Here is a 19,005-nt window from a genome sequence, read left to right as displayed (position 1 = left end):
GAGGCAAAGTCTAGGATATGCTACAGGTACTCATACAGCAAGAGAGAAGACTCCTTCCTTGCCCCGCCTTATTTCCCTGTTCGTCTCAGATGGCAGACATACTTTTTGCTCACTTGCCAGCAGATGACGCCTTCTCAGAAGCAGGGCCCTGACGAGGGGTGTGTGACCCCTGGGGTCATTTTCCTTCTCTGCTCCAGTGGCACCAGTGGAGTCCCCAGTGTGTAGGCGCCAACCAGAACGGGCCCTCGGCACCTGCAGTGCATGGTTGCCAGTTGGAGGAGGCAGGCACTGGGAACACAGTGAGCAGGTGGGGCGGGAGGTGTTGGCCTGCCTTGGTCTTTGCAGCTCACGGTGATAGCCTGTTCAGGCAGTGCCCACAGACAATATAAAAATAGGAAGGAGGCCAGATTTGGTCGTAGTGTGCCAGCACTTTCTGTATCCCTTGTACCTTCCAGCTTCAGGTACTGCCTTTTGTGTCCCAGAGTAGTCACCCAAAGCAGTTGTGTCCCAGGGCAGGCCTTAACAGGCCACGCTACTTCCTTTACAGGATCAAACCAGAAGATTGTATGGACTTTGGCATTTCTCTCCTCTTCTATGGCCTGTACTATGGTGTCCTTGAGCGGGACTTTGCAGAAATGTGTGCAGACTACATGGCGTCTACCATAGGGGTGAGTTTACCTGAGCTCTTAATACTGCCTCCTGCCACCTCTCAGAAGTTTGAGATAGCATCACTTGTTTGACGGAAGAGATAAGCCATGTAAAAGCCTTCGAGATGTAGGCGGTATGTATGGAGATATCTTCCTTAAAGTTTGGAAAGTCAAATCTCAGATGTCCCCTGAAATTTTGAACTTGAAGACCATTATAGGAAAGAACCACTTTCCCCTGTAGAGAGTTGCCATTCATTCAACGAGTATTTATATAATGCCTACATGCCTCAGCATCGTGTGTGCTGGAATGACGACGGTGTAAAGAAATACATGTGGTCCTTACCTAAGGGGAGTTCGCTACTCTCCAGTGACAGAGAGGACTGTTGAAATAATAAACACAAGAATAAGCGTAAAATTATAACCTCAGTAAATACAATGAAGGAAATGTTCATGATGGAATGAACAAATATAGTAGAGGCATTTGACTTAGTCTCAGGTCTCAAAAATAGCTTTCCTGAAGAAGAGACTACTGAACTGACTTGAGCGATGAGTAGGAGTTAATTAGATGAAGTGGGAAGTGAAGTGAAAATAGGTAGAGAAAACAGCAGGCGTGAGAGTCCTGTAGTGGGAGGAAGGGTGGGCATCGTGAGGAACTAAGGCTGGTACAGTTGTGGGGCTGAGACTACAGTGAACTCTCTGGAGACAGAGGCTAGACTACAAAACCCTCACAGGATGAATGAAAGATTGTGATGGTTGTACTAAAAAGACTGGGAAAGTACTGTCAGATTTGTGTTTTGAAAAGATCGTACTGGCTGCTGGGTAGAGGACAGATTGGAGAGGGGTCCACAGATGACAGTGGACCACCTGACTATCTAAGAGACAATTAAATAGTCTGGGAAAGATGAAAGAGGTTTGGACTGAGCTAGAGATGGTGGAATGGGCGAGAAGAGCACTATTTGAGAAATATTTTGGAGGCAAATTTTATAGGACTTGGGTTTAGATTGATTCTGGAGCCTTAAGGAAAACCTGTGAAGGAAAGGTAGGTATCAAAGCTGAGATTTCTGACTCCAAGGACTCTTTGAATGGTGTATTTTTAGCGAGATAGGAAATCCTGTCAGAGGACAAGGTGGAGACTGTGGATTAATTCTTCAAGCTTAAAATGTGGGTAAAGTAATAGGCAATCTGAGAACTCCAAGTCAGTATTCCTATTTCTTTTTTCATAATGGAAATATGTCTTTGTTTTGCTGTTTATATTTTCTTAATTATGTAAATAACCATCTCAGTGTAATCCCATTAGACTCCACGCCAAGAAGAAATATTTCTAAGTTTAATGGACATTTCTCTGTTTCTCTGCTGAAATACATGTGACTCTGTCTGCTGAAAGTGGCTGAAAGGCGTCCAGAAGTTCTTGCCACATCCTGGGCTGACAGCTTGAAGTAGGTCCCTAGGAGAATCTCAGGGAAATAGGTCCCCGTGAGCATCCAGACACCAGTGTGCTTTTAGTCAGCAAATATCAGTGGATACCAAGTGATGAGAACAGGAAAGGATTGGCACCCACTGTACGTGACGTGCCTGAGGAACTCTTCAAAGGTTTGAGGAAGTTTTGCAGACGGGCGAGTACTTGCTAAGTGAACTAGTATGTTCATGTTACTGCGATCTCGTTTGTGCCACAGGCCAGTAGGCTCAGGGCAATTTAGGTTTAAATGCTCAGCCATCACCTTGGATACCTTTAATCAAGTATAGTTTTAGACCTAGGACTTTGTTTCTCAGTAGTATGGGGCAATTTACTTTTCTTATAATGGATCAGATTGAAAACAATGTGTATTGGGTCACTTTATAGACAGCTTATAGGGTTTTTTTAAACAGCTGTCTTATGTTTTAGCTTTATTTCGCTGTCTCTTACACATGTGTGCAGGCTTTGGGTCTTTGACCAGCTCACTTCCAAGAAGAGGTTTCTAGACCTTAGCTAATCTAGTTATCAGCTCCACTGGCAACAGCAGCTGGTCTCTGAGACTGCTTCTGTGGCAGAGCCAGCTTCTCAAAGTGACTCTATCAGTGTCCTTTCCTTTACCCTCTAGTGATTTCCTTTTCTTCTCATTCTCTTTTTACAGGACCAATTGTCTGATATTCCCAGGTTGTTGCCAACTTTCTCTCAAGGTTATTATCAGCTGCCAATTTAAGCACAGCCCTAATTTCCTCCGGTGGGTCACTAGTAACCAGTCCGGGGAATCCCTCTTCTGTCCAAATGGGACTGGGCTCAGAACTGATCCACAAGTCAGCTTCTCCAGGATATGAGCTGGACCTCCTTCCATTTTCTTGGGAAGAATTACTGGGTGCTCCAGTAGTTACAAGTGATAATCCCTAATAAGTTAATTCCCTGATTATGAAAGATCCCAGCTTTACCAAAAGACCTGGCAGGAGAATTTCTTGTTAGGGCGGAGAGTACCTCAAAAACCAGCTCTTGACCCCCTGTATTCTCCTTCCTTTATGGACTCTAGTCCCCCTGCCACTCCATGTTCATCCTTTAATACCCTGGCCCGAGAATAAACCCACGTACTTTCCTGTACGTCTTAGCACAAAAACAGAAGGCTCAAACAGTCAGTCACATTCACATTGGACTTTATGAAAAGGTTGAGGATGATAGCAGGAAAATAAACCATGGGTACTTGACTGAGGTTAACCTAACTTGCAGGCCGCCTGCTTTGTAGGGCTCCCAGACCCTGCCTTATCCGACTCTCAGCCTGCCTCTGTGCAGTGCCTACCATATGTAGACATCTGTTTTTCCAGTGTCTAGACCTAGAGCCTGTGTCCCTGACAAAAATATGCCACCCCTCCTCTATTCCTCAGGCCACCTTCCAAATCCTGGTATTTTATATGAGGACTTATCTCTCTTCCCTATGTAATTGACCTTGAGAAGGGCTATTCCTTTAAGAGAAGCCACTGTATCCAACTCCTGTCCAATATAGTGTGGCCTTTGCTGACCCTAACTGTAGACCGTCTGCCGTTTCCCCAGATTCCCCTCTCAGGGCAGGGAGTGTGGGTCATAGGAAGACTGGAAGGCTTGTGATATTACTGGGTGAGTCACCGGGAGCGCACTCATTGTTTCCCATAGCAAATACAAGGGGAGACCCCCAAAACAGAATTTGTTTATAAAGAATTGCATGTTTATTTTTAAATGTTAAAACTTCAGTTGTCTGCAAAGTACTCTCTTTGATGCACTACACCTATCAAGATATGTTTTAAATCTGAATAATATTCTACTGTATGTATATACCACAGTTTCAGTCCTGATCATTTGTTACAGTCTTTTGTTCATTCGATGGTCAAAACTCCTGCCCCAGAGAGTCATAGAGGATGTTTCAGCTGTTCTGCTCACCAGGTCAGGAACTAGCTCTTATTCTTCACTTGGTTCCCCTTTGAGAGTGGTTTGACCTATAAAGATCTGTGATTTATCAGTGTCAGGGTTCTTAGAGTTGGAACCAGGAGGTTTTATAAGTATATTAGCAAGCATTCTCAATTCCTTTTCTCTGTTCTACACCACTCTGTTTAGCGTAGAGTGGCTCTTGGGGAGCCCCGTCTGATGGGGAGAACTTTGTGGTATGAACTAGAGTAACACTTTTTATGATGAGCCTAGGGAACCTTGGATATTGTGGGTTTTTTTCCAGCTTGTCACTGTGAGGTCATAAGCTTGTGACAGCTAGTCAATATAGTTTCTATTCACACCCAAAAGTCATGTTGGAATGGGGTGGAGGAGGGTGGAGGATTGTGAAATAAGCCTATTTATGGAGCTTATTCCAGGCAGGCTAGTAACACAGTGTTCATCTACACTGGGTCTACCTCACACTTGGTTCTTCTGAGCAGTTTCTGTGCCCCAGAGTTACCTCCTCAGTGGCCCCATATAACATCAGGATAGGACTAGCTGCCCATTCTTGTGGCTTAAAGTAGTGGAAAGAGCTTGGGGGTTAGAGTCAGACAGACCTGGTTTCAAATTCTAATCCACTTTTAATTAGCTATGTACTCTTGAGCAAGTAACTTGACCTCTCTGATCTTGTTTTCTTACCTGTAATAATGTGACCAGACTGATAGAGTTGTTGTAAGGAACAGATAGTTAATATAAAGCATTTTGCGGAGTTCGCAACATTGCCCAGTCCTGCTTTTCTTTTTGTTGCTGATATTTTCTGTCTCCTCTGCTAAGGTTTTCTTTTCTTAAATGTTATTATTCCTCTGAGCTCAAAGTCATTCTTCTCTACTGTTTACCAGGGTATTTCCCTTTTCTTTTTCGTGGCTTCCAGATTTCTAATCCAGAACTCTTTTCTGACCTTCATAATTCAGCTGTCTATTTGGCATCATCAGTCTGTCCACCTCTCTCAGTTTTTACTGACATCAAATGAGCCCAAGCCACCCCCTTAATACAGACCTCCGTCATCTGTTGCTTTTAAGGAATTGTGGTTCTCTGTTACCTGTCCTCTCTGAATCCTCTTCGGCCTTGTCTCCCATTCATTTTTCACTCAGAAGACAGAGTGATCTGCTTAAAAATTTGAGTCTGGTTATGTTATTCTTTACTTAAATAAAACCCGTAGATGTTTTCCATTTCATGTGCAGAATTTTTCATATGGCTGAGAGGGTCTTACTGCTTTCCTTTCATATAACTCTAGCCAATTAGAGTCCTTTCCATTTCTCAAGTGCATCAAGCCCCGGTGCCTCTTTTCACTTCTGCCCATCTTCTTCTCGTGAGCTACCACCCATCCTTTCCCTCTCAGCCTAAAATGCCACTCAAATAAGGGTTCACAGATGACCGAGGCTTAGTGAGGAACCCTTTCATTGCAATGTTCTAAAGCTGTTTTACTGCCTTTTAATCATTCTTATTTTAGCCTTTTTAATAATTAGTTCTCATTCACATCTATGAATATATATGAATATGAATATGAATAAATAAAATGTCAGTCTTCCCTAGCTGTAGGTTTCATGAGGTCAAAGGCCAGACCTAGGTTTTTCTGCATTATATCCCAAGAACCTTGTCCAGTGGCTGGCACGTACTTACTAGGTGCCCACTATATTTTGATGGAAGGAAGGAAGGGTTTGGGTGGATTGCTGGAGGTCATCAAGACAGTAAGAGCGGACTGAAATTAGATCTGTCTAATCCTGACACACCATGTGGCCCCTTGAGCCCTTTTCACTGAGGAATCAGGCTCTTGAAGTTAAACTGAAGTCTGCCTCCTGTACTTCACCCAGCTTACCTCAGCGTCTTCTGTCTAGTTTCTGTGAGCTGTGGGATTGCTGGGGCTTTCCTGACTTGACTGGATTACCTGATGACTTTGTAGAAACATTGAGGGATTTGATCCTGCCTGCCTGCTGCCACATTAGCCTTGTGAGGAGAACTCAAGAAACTAGGGCCTAACGGACATGATCCTGGGTTTCCCTCCTACTGTAGTTCCCTTTGAGATGCACCCAACTGCATCTTTTGCTCCTGTATCCTGGAGGGCAGAACTCGGGGATGATTTAAGGGAAAGCTCTTCCTCAGAGCTCTGACGTATCTCCTGCAATATGGAGTGTTCTTGTCTTTTTATTGTCAGCAGTGCCGTGGGCCAGAGGGAGTGGTCCTGTTTCTGTGCTACACGATTGTACAGGGACTCGGTGCCAGAGATGGACTCAGACCTTTCGGTCTTTCTCTGTTCAGTTGATGTGCCTAGAAATTCTAAGTCAGGACACACTTCAGAACCATAAGGCTACTGAGCCTCTGGATGGGTGTTTCTCAGAGGTTCCTTCCACCACCACCACCAGCACTAACATTCTCATATTCCAGCTTTTGATAATTGTGTGGTTAGTGGACTCCCACGAGACTCGGCCCTGTCCTCTGACTAGCCTATCCTTTTCCACTGTGTTTTGCACTCTTGATAAGTCAGAACCTTTTGAATAACTGCTTCTCAGGGAGCTAGGTAGCTAGTCATTCTGCAGCTTCAGTAAATACTGATGGAACCCCCTTGGGAAGAAGCCAGAGAGTCTGGATCCTAGTTCCACTGTGTTTTCAGTGTTCTGAGAGAGTAAGAGAGCTCACCTTGAGCCACTTCACACAGTTTTGCTAGAGGGCGAGGTGGGGGTGAATGCAGGAAGCTCTGTGTCCATGGATTGTTGGAGCAGTGTGACAGCTGTGCTGTGCTCCCGCCTGCAGAGCCTCCCCGACCACCATGGATGAGAATAAGTTTGCCAAGACATGGTCTGCTTGTGGGGCAAAGGTGGCCGATCTCTCAAAGGAGAAGGATCTTGGGTCTGTTCCTCAATGGGCTTTTATTGGGTTCAGTTTGCACAGGAATACAAGTAAAGCTCATCAGTCATTGTCAGGCAGTAAGGATCAAACAATAGATAACACACAAAGAACTATGAGGGCTTATTCTGAGTCAGGGTCAGTTAGCTAGAGGGTCATAAAACTTCAGGAAACAAACTCATTTCATGCTTGGACCCTCATCATTTAAATTGAGGGCATTCTTACCAAAGCAGGTTTCACAGGATTTTATGCATTCTTTCTTGGGCCTGATTGCCCCAGGAAGCTACCCTCTGGCATTATTTCAGGTTTAAGTCAGGCAGGGGAAATAAGGCAGCCAAGAGATTAGGAGACTTCTTGCAGACAGAATGAGGACTCAGGCTATGTCAAAGCCGAGGGGCGAGGATTCATCACCCCCTTTCTTCATAGCCCCCCAAGTCCTTCCTTGAGAGCCCCCTCATGACCATGCCTATCTTAGATTGTACCTCCCTTGAAGAATCTTACCTGTCATTGGCTAACCGGTCATACACTGGGGGCCAGGCAGGGTGAAGTAAAAAGGGGCAGAGGTGGCGCCCCTGCCAGGAAGATAAACTGTGTCTCCTTAGTGGCTTATGGTCCCAAGGTCTCTTTACTCAGCCTTAGCCATGGGGAGTTACAGCTTCTAAAACCAGGCAAGGTGGTTCCCAACGCTCTGCCTTCTCCCTTCAAGGACTTTTGGAATCAGGTAGGAGTTCCAATGACTGAAAGAGGCCACTCCTCAGAAGGGCAGCTTGGAGTGAGGAAAGCCCCCAGCTTCAGCTGAGGTTCTGGCAGGCATGGCTGTGTCTGCTCTGGTGTTCCTGCTGTCATCCTTCCTTGCTGCCTGTCCCAGCGATGTGTGCCAGCCTCCCCTCCACTGCTATTTCTCACCCAGCTCAGGGCTTTGGCTTTTTCAGAAGATAGTGTCTCAAAATCAAAGGAAGAACAGAGAAAACTCAGTTAAGAAAACACATGAAGGCTAAGTACCTTTAATCTACAGATAAAATTATAATAATAAATGCAGTCTTTTGAAAACTCGATTATACACTTTTGTAAGATGTAAAGCTGTAGAGTTGTACAACAATGTGAATGTATTTAAAATGAACTGTACATTTAAAAATAGTTAAAACCGAGAGAGATGGCTCCTGCAGTTTGGGGAATAACTTAGCACATGGGTCCTGGCAGCTGTTACCTCAGAGCAGTTCTCCCCCCAGAGCCACCAGCCCCAGGCTGTCCTCAAGTGTCTCTAGTCCACGCTGCCCTCCCTTTGCCAGCACCCAGGGAATTCCAGTCAAGGTGGTGGCCTAGGCAGACACGACTCGCCTCTTAGCACAGCCACATCAAAATTACAACTAAAAATAGAACAGCCATCTAAAATTACAACTAAAATTACAACTAAAAATAGAACAGCCAACTAAAATTACAACTACAACTAGAACAGCCATCACTCAGAACCTTCAGAAATTGAGTTGAATGGAAGTCTGACAACTACAGAATTACAGAAACCACTTCCATCCAGACTGGTAGGAGGGGTGCAGATGCAAAATGGCTGATCCCACACCCATGTGAGGTGGATAAAAATTCAGGAGGGACATCTCAGGAGAAAGAAGTCTGGCCGCAAAACCCAGGAGGGACTGAGTTGGTGGAAGAAAACGGTGGAGCCCTAAACTTTCCTCTTAAAGAACCCACACACAGACTTACTCAGATTTACTTCCTCTGAGTTCTAGCACTGGGATAGCAGCTTGAAAGGCCTCAGTGACATACTGAGAGAAACTGGGATGTCTGGTCTCAGTGCATGCAGAGGCCATTGTCCCTTTTCTGAGCCCTCCCCCCATAGAACCACTGAGCCAGTATACTAACGGTGGTGTGTGACCCGCCTTGGATATCCCTAGAGACTCTGCCCCACCCAACTTAAGGGTCCACCCAAGCTGCTTTTTCGTATGCATGGTTGGTCTTGGCTCACACTGCACAACTTCCTAAATTGTCTCAAACAAGCACTAGCCACCATCAGTGAGCCCCAGGCCCAATACTAGCAGCAAACAGCCTAGATTCACAGCTTGGCTTTGTCTGGGAATCACCAAGTCCAACACAAGTAGCAGCCATCTCACATTGCTTTGTAGCTCAGGCAGGCAAAGCACAGGTGGAGGCTTACCTTGGCCTGCACCACCCGGGAGACCCGAGGGCCACCGCACCTAGTAGACAGCTACAGACCACATCAGAGCACCACCATCCTGCCCCTGAACAGCTGGTTCTCCACGGAGGGTGGGGGTTGGTGGTAAGTGGTCACAGCCAATCCTTGCAGCTTACTGCCCTGGGTAAATCCCTCCCATTGATCTGTCAACAGCAGTCAAGGCTCAACTACAAGAGGAGGGTGCACTCAGCCCACACGGAGGGTGTACCTCGAGTACCCAGCTTGGGAGATAGGGGAGGCCATGCCACTGGACCCTACAGGACACCTACTACATTGGGCCACACAACCAAGACACAGAGTCAAAACAGCTCTAATACATAGAAAAAAACACAGGGAGGCTGCCAAAACGAGGAGACAGAGAAACATGGTACAAATGAAAGAACAGATCAAAATACAGAAAAAAGAGCTGAGTGAAATGGAGATAAGCAATTTATCAGATGCACAGTTCAAAAAACTGGTTATAAGGATGCTCAAGGAACTTAGTTCGGGTCTCAACAGCATAGAAAAGATCCAGTCAAATCAAAGGGTGCACTAATTAAAACAAAGAACAATGTACAGGGAAACAACAGTAGAGTGGATAAAGCTGAGAATCCAGTCAATGATTTGGAATATAAAGAAACAAAAAGCAACCAATCAGAACAACAAGAAGAAAAAAGAATCCAAAAAATTAGGGTAGTATAATCAGCCTCCGGGACAACTTCAAGAGGTCCAACGTTCACATCATAGGGGTGCCAAAAGGAGAAAGAGCAAGAAATTGGAAATCTATTTGAAAAAAATAATGAAAGAACTTCCCTAGTTTGGTGAAGGAAATAGACATGCAAGTCCAGGAAGCACAGACAGTCCCAAACAAGATGGATGCAAAGAGGCGCACTCCAAGACACATAATTAAAATGCCAAAGGTTAAAAATAAAGAGAGAATCTTAAAAGCAGCAAAAGAAGTTAGTTATTTACAGGGGAGTTTGTCAGCTGATTTTTCAAAAGAAACTCTACAGGCTAGAAGGGACTGGCAAGAAATGTTCAAGGTCATGAAAAGTGGGGACCTACTGCCAAGACTGCTTTACCCAGCAAAGCTATCGTTTAGAATCAAAAGGCAGATAAAGAGCTTCCCAGACAAGAAAAAAACAGCAGTGAGTTCATCATCACCAAACCATTATTATATGAGATATTAAAGGGAGTTATTTTTAAAAGATCAAAAGTATGAATAACAAAATGGCAATAAATACATATCTATCAACAATTGAGTATAAAAAACAAACTAAGCAAACAAGAACAGAGACAGAATCATGGAAACCAGATTCATTTTGATGGTTACCAGCCATTTTTTTCCACATAGTATCTGTTTTTTGTTCTTTTCATAATTTTTTTCATTTTGGTCATTTTTAAGTGTACAATTTAGTACCTTAATTACATTCACAGTGTTGTGTAACTGTCACCCCAAACAGAAACTTTACCCGTTAAGCCGTAACGTCTTCTCCCGTCATCCTAACCCCTGACTACCTCTAATTTACTTTCTGTCTTTATGAATTTGCCTATTCTAGGTATTTTATATAAATGGAGTCATATAATATTTGTCCTTTTGTGTCTGCTTATTTCACCTTCTTTAGGTTGTCAAGGTTTGTGCATGTTGTAGCATGTTTCAGAACTTCATTATTTATTTTTAAATGTATTTTATTGATTATACCATTACAGTTGTTCTCCCCCGCATTCCCCTCCACCCTGTACACCCCCTCCCCCACCATTCTCCCCCCTGTAGTTTATGACCACGTGTCTCAAGTTCTTTAGATTCTATATTTCCCCTACTATTCTTGCCCTCCCCCCTATCTATTTTTTTACCTACTGTCTATGCTATTTTGTGTACCTTCTCCCCCCTTCTCCTCCTCCCACTCCCCTGTTGCTAATCGTCCTTGTGTTCTTCATTTCTATGGTTCTGCTCCTGATCTAGCTGTCTTCTTGGTTTGCTTTTGTTTTAGGTGTGGTTGTTAATAACTGTGAGTTGGCTGTCCTTTCACTGTTTATATTTTTCATCTTCTTTTTCTTAGATAAATCCCTTTAACATTTTATATAATAAGGGCTTGGTGATGATGAACTCCTTGAATTTGATCTTATCTGAGGAGCACTTTATCTGTCCTTCCATTCTAAATGAAAGCTTTGCTGGATAAAGCAATCTTGGCTGTAGGTCTTTGGATTTCATGACTTGGAATACTTCTTTCCAGCCCCTTCTTGCCTGTAAGGTCTCTTTTGAGAAATCCGCTGACAGTCTGATGGGAACTCCTTTGTAGGTGACTTTCCCCTTATCTCTTGCTACTTCTAGGATTCTCTCCTTCATTTTAATCTTGGCTAATGTAATGATGATGTGCCTTGGTATGTTCCTTCTTGGGTCCAACTTCTTTGGGACTCTCTGAGCTTCCTGGACTTCCTGGAAGTCTATTTCCTTTGCCAGACTGGGGAAGTTCTCCTTTATTATTTGTTCAAATAAGTTTTCCACTCATGGCTGTTTCTTTTCCCCTTCTGATACCCCTATAATTCGTATGTTGGAATGTTTAAAGATGTCCAGGAGGCTCCTAAGACTCTCCTCGTTTTTTTAAATTCTTGTTACTTTACATTTTTCTGTTTGGTCATTTCTTCCTTCCTTCTGGTCCACTCCATTGATTTGAGTCCCAGTTTCCTTTCCATCACTATTGGTTTCCTGTGCATTTCTCTTCATTTCCATTAGTTTAGCCTTCATATGTTCCTCTAATTTGTGACTATAATCAACCAGTTCTGTGAGCATCCTGATCACCAGTGTTTTGAACTGTGCGTCTGAGAGGTTGGCTATTTCTTGGTTGCTTAGAGTTATTGGCTGTGGGGCTTTGAGTTCTTGAGCCATATTTTGGACTGTTCGTGCCTGTTATGTATAAAGAGCGGAGCCTTAGGTATTCACCAGGGTGGCGCGACCCAGTCGCTGGGTTGTGACACTGTACGTGGGGGCAGGGTCAAAGGGGAGCAATGGCGGTCCCCTCTGCTGCTTCCCACCACTGGGGCCTGCGCGGTCTGTCTCNAGGTTAGCCTTCATATGTTCCTCTAATTTGTGACTATAATCAACCAGTTCTGTGAGCATCCTGATCACCAGTGTTTTGAACTGTGCGTCTGAGAGGTTGGCTATTTCTTGGTTGCTTAGAGTTATTGGCTGTGGGGCTTTGAGTTCTTGAGCCATATTTTGGACTGTTCGTGCCTGTTATGTATAAAGAGCGGAGCCTTAGCTATTCACCAGGGTGGCGCGACCCAGTCGCTGGGTTGTGCCACTGTACGTGGGGGCGGGGTCAAAGGGGAGCAATGGCGGTCCCCTCTGCTCCTTCCCACCACTGGGGCCTGCGAGGTCTGTCTCACTGCTCACTGCTCACTCCTTTGCTGGTTTATCTGTGCGTGAATGTGTGACTGCGGTCAGCCTGCCACCTTGCACCCTCACTGGGTCCGCCCGATGCTACCCTGGCTGCCTGGGCACCTGGGGTCCAGGGAATCCTTCCTGCCCGACCCTGCTCTGCTGCTGGCTCCGCCCCTCTTACCGGTCCGGTCGAATGGTTTGTTGTTGTTGGACTTCTGTATAGTTCAATTTTCTGTTCTTTGGCTGTATGTTTGTTTACTTAAACCTTTGTTGTATTCAAACTTGGTTGTGGGAGAAGGCACAGTGTTTCCACCTACGCCTCCATCTTGGCGGGAGTTCCAGAACTTCATTATTTTTAATGACAGAATAATATTCCATTGTGTGGATATACCACATTTTGTTTACTCATCCATCTATTGATGGACACGTGGATTGTTTCCACCTCTGGCTATTGTGAATCGTGCTGTGATGAACACTGGCATGCAAGTGTGTATTTAGTCCCTGTTTCATTTTTTGGGAGGTATGTACCTAAGAGTGAAATTGCTGTGTCATATGGTGTTTTTTGTGTGTGTAACTTTTTTTTTAAAGATTTATTTATTTTTAGAGAGGGGGGGAGGGAAGGAAAAAGAGAGGAAGAGAAACATCAGTGTGCGGTTGCCTGTTACATGTGCACACCAACTGAGACTAGCCCACAACCCAGGCATGTGCCCTGACTAAGAAGCAAGCAGGCGACCTTTGATTCACAGGCCAGCACTCAATCCTGAGCCACACCAGCCAGGGCTCTTTGTGTAACTTTTAGAGGAAGTGCCAGACTCTTTGCTTCTTTAATTATGAATGGCACTTATAAATGAGTATCTGTATGCATGAAGATTTTTTGACATTTGTATTTATTTATTTAAAATCCTTGAAGCGAAATTAATGGGTGAAAGTATGTGACAGTTGGAGACACTGTGCCAAATGCTGTCCAAAAGGATGGAACTTCTTTTGCTGCTGCCACAAGGGTCTGAGAATGCCCTTATCACAAAACAGCATTGCTCTGGATATTTCGGTTTTGAATCTTAGAGATGTTGTCCGTGTCTGTGGAACCAGTCGGGCCACAGGGTGGCTTGCCTGACAGCTCCTGGTCTCCAGCCCTGGGTCCTTCTACCATTCTTCTTGTCCCTGAGGCTGACCCAGCCTAGTTGTCAGGTCCTGTTAGATCTGACCTCCCAACCCATCTCTGGTGTATCCCTTCTCCCTGCTTGCCCAGCAAGGATGAGGTCAATTCAGTGAGTAAAAGGTGCCCTCTGGTTTTGTGACCTCCCTCTGCAACTTTGCTTTCTCAGTTAGAGGATGTAAGGCCTCTGTGGTAGCTTCTCACTGTATCTGATTTTCACATCTTCCTGTCTTTTCCTTGTGTTCTTCTCTCCCAGTTCTACAGCGAGTCAGGCATACCTACCAAACACCTCTCGGACAGCATGTGTGCCGTGTGTGGCCAGCAGATCCATGTTGATGTCAGTGAAGAGGGCATCATCGAGAACACGTACAGGCTCTCTTGCAATCATGTGTATCCTGCCTGGAGCTCCTGGGTCACAAGCACACTGCAGTCATGGAGGGAAGGGGGCATGGTGCCCTAACTGTAGAGTGTAGGAGAGTCACAAGAGGGCAGACATTTGGGTGGTATTCCTTGCTAGAGAAGCTGACACCCAGGAATGGCCACTGCAGCCCTGCTCGTTATTCCCTACCAATGGGAGCCACTCAAGTAAATTGTATTTGTAGCTTGGATGGATCAGAGAGGAGTCTGAAGCTGCACTAGATGCCCCAAGATTGGATGGGTCACAGGGGGAGAGTATCCTCTTACTGCATCCGTGTCAGAATGAGATCCCCCTGAATGACACTTCTAAGATGTGTCGTGTACTTAGCTCTCATTCTCTGCCATGTGTTATGTTATCCACACTTTTCCCCAGAATGACTCTGTAAGGTAGAGATCATTATTCTCACTTCACATATGAGCAAAAAGGTTCAGAGAAAAGGGACTTGCCCAGGATTATACAGCTGATAAGCGGTGAAGCCAGGCTTTTGAACCTTTCCTGAGAGCTAGTGCATGGGCACCTTAAAGACTGTGCAGAGCCGGAGTGGCCACCCCGGCTGCCCGCCATCGTTTCCCTTGACCAGCGGCGCTCAGATTCCACGAGTTCTGCATCCGCGGCTGGTGCATTGTGGGAAAGAAGCAGACGTGTCCCTACTGCAAAGAGAAGGTAGATCTCAAGAGGATGTTCAGCAACCCGTATCCTTTGTTTGGGTTCTTTTGGGGAGTGGGCAGTGGGAACAAAGCACTGGCCACGGTGACCAGGCGTTTGAGTTCTGCTGGGGCCCTCCCTCCTGCCCGCAGTCTGGTACCTGTCCCCCATTCTGTTTGGCCTCGGGTCTAAGAAAGTTGGGGGTGGGACATGGGGCAGGACTAACGCCTCAGCTTCTCATCATCATTCTAGAATCCTCTAGGGTCAGTTGGTAGTTATGGCACCTACCACTTACTGCTTGCTTACTATATTCTTGGTACTGTGTTAAGTGATCTACTCATAATTAATCTCATTTAATTCTGAAGCAACTTTACAGCTTGGGTAATATTCTCGTTTTACAGCTGAAACAGTTGGAAGTTGAGTAACTTGCTCAATGTTACATGACTGATGGGTGATGATGCCTTGTCTGTGGCATGCGGGGTTAGAGACCATGGTGGTCTTGCCTGTGCAGGGCGTGCAAGGTGCAGGGGTGGCCGAGGGACTCCCCGTCCCCATCCACTATGGACACATGACCTGTGCTCCTCTGAGCTACCACTTCCTACCCTGCCAGCCTTCCCCACTGTACTCTCACCCTCCTCCTCCTCCTCACAGCCTGTCTGTTAGAAAGAACCCAGCTTCTTGTCTGCCTGTCCCCTTCATTTCCCCGGGTACCCAGAGACCCAGCTTTCTCCCCTCTGTTCCCAGCTGCCCTTTTTCTCTGTACTATGGTTCTCTGTTCCCTGGACACTAGCTGGGCTGTGTGGGAGCCAGTGCATTTCCAGTACATCTGCACAGTCCCTGAACAGCAGACAGGCCCTTTTAGGTTCCTTGCCTGGTTCTTACAGGGACTAGTTTACGAACAGCTAAGTAATTCCGTGGTCAAGCTGATGCTTGGGGCTTCCCTTCGTTCTCAGAGACCAGGCCGGTCTTCTCTTGCTGATGCCTTTAGAGAGGGACAGAGGTTCTGTCCCTCTCCCAAGTCTCAGGAGGTCAACCTATTCTTTGCCCAGAACTGGAGTCCCAGGCTTCCTTTCCTGGTGTCTTGCCCATTGTTTAGCTATAAAGCAAAATGAAGGGAACTCATCTCCAGTGCCACTGGGCCTCAGTAGGACCTGGTGCTTAGTGCCTCTGGGTGGGGATTTCCTGGGGCCTCTGCCAGGGCTTATCTCCTGTGTAGCCTCGTGTTCCCTTCTTCCTGTCCCTAGACTCAGCCTCTCCCTTGCCCTAGAAAAAGTTCCCCATGGGCCTTACAAGAACCTTTGGGGTTGTGTTGTTTAACCCCCAGCTTCCCTGTAGCCACTGGCACAGGTGCATTCGCAGCAGCCTCAGGCTATGCTCTCTCGCACTGCTGGTCCTGTCCCAGAGAAGCTGTTGCAGGGGCAACCCTCTCTGCGTGTCGGTCACAGAGAACTTCATTTCACCTCTTCACCCCATCTTCTGCACTCTTCCCTTCCGCCCTCCCTCCACTTTCCTCTGGGTTTAGCCTTTTATTCCAACATGGGAAAGGCTGGTGAGACTTTCTAGAAAGCAGGCTGATTCTGTGGCACGACTGGAAAGTGTGGACAGTCCCAGGGTGGACATGGGCAAACCCCGCCTTCGGACAACCCTTAGCAGCTCTGTGCACAGCCTCTTTCCTTTAACACACTGGCAGCTGGGAGAGGCCTCACGTCATGTATGGGCAGCTGCTGGATTGGCTTCGATACTTGGTAGCCTGGCAGCCTGTCATCATTGGCCTGGTACAAGGCATCAACTACATCCTGGGCCTGGAGTAGTCAGGCAGAAGAGCACCACCCACCATGGACCTCAGGGCACACTTCTTTCTGCCCTTCAAGACCTCCTGGGGGGGGCTACTCAAGGGGCACTTGGGCCATTCAGGACCCTTCTGGCTGTGACCGGGCTGGGGAGGGATGTGATGGCGAGCTAGCCAGTGGGGCTGTCAGCAGTGGGGGCTTTTTAAAAGAAAACTATTTTGATGAATATATTTAAAAACCTTTTATATTGTGGAGCATAAGAATTGCCCCAACTCCTCCCGGCCTTGTCCTTCCTGCTTGAGCAGGGAAGGAGCAAAGCCACAACATTTTTGGTTTAAAGGAGCCTTCTTGCCTCTGGCTCGGAGTCTCAGCCTACCCCGTTCCTTCCCTCCCTCCGTGGGGCTCCAGCCTGACACACTCCGTGTGGAAGAGCCTCGGCCCTCTGACTGGTGACAGACGAGTACTGAGAGGCGAGGCGTCCTCTTTCCCTGTGTGGAGCCATGGGCTGGCTGAGGCAAGTGGAACCTTATGACTTTTCCAGTGAGGGAAGCCTCGGCACCTCAGAACACACTGAGGATTTGTTTGTGGTCAGCCAGAAGCAGTAACAGCTTGGGTAACCTGCCCCACGCAGGACCCTACTCAGCCAGGGTCGGAGGCCATGGGGGCTGCCGTGCCAGGAAGCAGTGACATGTGCCAAAGTCCCTTCTGCCACATCATTTCCTTCCCTGAAAGCCTGGGTGTGTATACATGCATCTGAGTGGGTGTGGCAGAGGGACTGCGAGAAACATGAGACTTCTCCCGTCATCAGTGTTCCCTGGAAAGTGGCAGGGGATTCCCAGGCCAGGGAAGATCCCTGTGTCAGCCTCGTCATTCAAGGACCCTGCCTGGGCCTGCCAGCGAGAGTTGGGATAGGTGGGAGGAGGGTAAGGCCCAGGTGAGTATGGCTTCTGAAAAGGGGTTCCGGGGAGACAGACCCCAGCTCTGGTCCTAGGAGTTTTGAAGGAAGTAGGAGGGCAGACATGGGCCTTCCACACTGTTCCTGGGGCGTACGGCCCAGCCGGGCCTACCCCTTCAAGGGCAGCAAGAACCGAGGAAGATCTTGTCACTCTGTTCTCAATAAAGCTCCATGAGCTGGGTTGGAAAGTTGAACATTATCTTGCTTTTCTTTTTCCCACCTCCTTCCCTGGGGTCCTCAGGGGTGCGTTGGCTGCCTTTTGCTGTTCCCATTGGAGAGCTGGGGCCCTGGGTGGTTGGCCCTGCACAGCATCTCTGGGAGTGGTGGAATGTCGAGCTCCTGTCCTGTGGCGGAAGGGGCCCTGGGGCATCACTGGGTGGCCGTGTCCTCACCACCTGAGGACAGTGCCCTGCCACCACCCCTTCTCAGGGCCCATCCACAGCTTCGGTCCTTTTACTCAGTGCGGCTTCCCATGGTTCCCCACTGCTCGTGCCCGTCTTCAGAGGGTGGAGAAGGGGCTGGGTGCAGGGTCCAGGAATCATCCTTTCACTGTTGTCCCCTCAACTCCCACATCAGGCTCATGTGAGAAGCTGAGGCCCAGCTGTTCAAGGCTCGCTCTTCGTATTTCACCAGTCCCGAGTCCCATGACCTCCCAGCGGCCTAACTCTGGTCTTGGTGACACTCTGAAGCAGAAGCCTGTCTCCTCTCCATCTCATCCCCCACCCCCTACCTCAAAGGACTGTGTGCCAGGCAGCCTTGCCTCCTGACTTAACAGGGGGTGCTGGGGTGCCTACGGAAGCATTTCCCTGTGCCCAGGAGGGGCGGGAGGTAGGGGAGGGACTGAGGGTTGGAAAATGTCAAGTACAGCCGTAGAGAAAAGGATGTGACTTGTCTCCTAAATTAGGAGTATGAGTCTGGTTTTCCACCTCAGGATAGACCCCCATGGGATTGGAGCGGACAGTATTCCTGACACATCCTCTGAACTTAGCTTCGTGCTGTTACCTCCCTGGCTCTGTCCCCTGCTCTCCCCTCCTGCTGACTGCAGAAGTCACAAACCTCAGTCACTTGGGTTTTGTCCTTCACACTTGATATATGCAGGCATTGGGACACCAGTCTTTCTTTTTCTGCCTCCATGACCCTGGCAGTGAGTGCCCCACTTTGGTTTTGCATCCCAGGTGCCTCACCTCACCTCACCTCACCCTAGTCCTGGCCCTGCCACAGCCCCGGCTCCATTTATTCCATCAGTGACCAGGCTGGTCTTGCTGGAGCCAGTGCTGGGCCATTTGCCCTCTTCCCTGGGAAGTGCCCTCCTTTTAGGGCAAGGGCACCAGCTCATGTTTCATGGTCTTTGCTTGGCTCTTGAGAGGCTCCTGCAGACAAGTCTGGGCAGTGCCATCAGTACGGTTCCCGTGGCGTGGCTCACACAGGAGCGCGTAGCCAGACTGAGCTGGTGGAGTCCAAGAAGGGCAGTCACGAAAAGCAGGGCTCTTCAGGCTTCTTGGGAGCCAGGTAGGGGAATCTAGACTATCTGGAGAACCTAGACCTGCAGCTCTGGCCAAGGGGCT

At 47.4% G+C, this 19,005-nt stretch overlaps 1 protein-coding gene across 1 annotated transcript in view; it reads left to right on the top strand.

Annotated features, from left to right (window-relative positions):
- Positions 1–17,634, top strand: part of RNF121 (ring finger protein 121) — a 78,423-nt gene extending 60,789 nt beyond the window's left edge. The window contains exons 6-9 of the mRNA XM_037068680.1: positions 548–668; positions 13,889–14,022; positions 14,641–14,742; positions 16,386–17,634. Coding sequence (XP_036924575.1) covers positions 548–668; positions 13,889–14,022; positions 14,641–14,742; positions 16,386–16,506 — 478 coding nt within the window. The 3' untranslated portion in view covers positions 16,507–17,634. The remainder of the gene's footprint in view (positions 1–547; positions 669–13,888; positions 14,023–14,640; positions 14,743–16,385) is intronic.
- The last annotated feature ends 1,371 nt before the right edge of the window (positions 17,635–19,005 follow it).

The sequence above is a fragment of the Sturnira hondurensis genome, unplaced genomic scaffold (genome assembly GCF_014824575.4).
Source record: "Sturnira hondurensis isolate 20B ecotype Veracruz unplaced genomic scaffold, ASM1482457v3 Scaffold0017746, whole genome shotgun sequence".
NCBI classification, from domain to species: Eukaryota; Metazoa; Chordata; class Mammalia; order Chiroptera; family Phyllostomidae; genus Sturnira; species Sturnira hondurensis.
The sequence above is the reverse complement of the archived record's forward strand: the minus strand, read 5'-3'. Positions and strand labels throughout refer to the sequence as shown.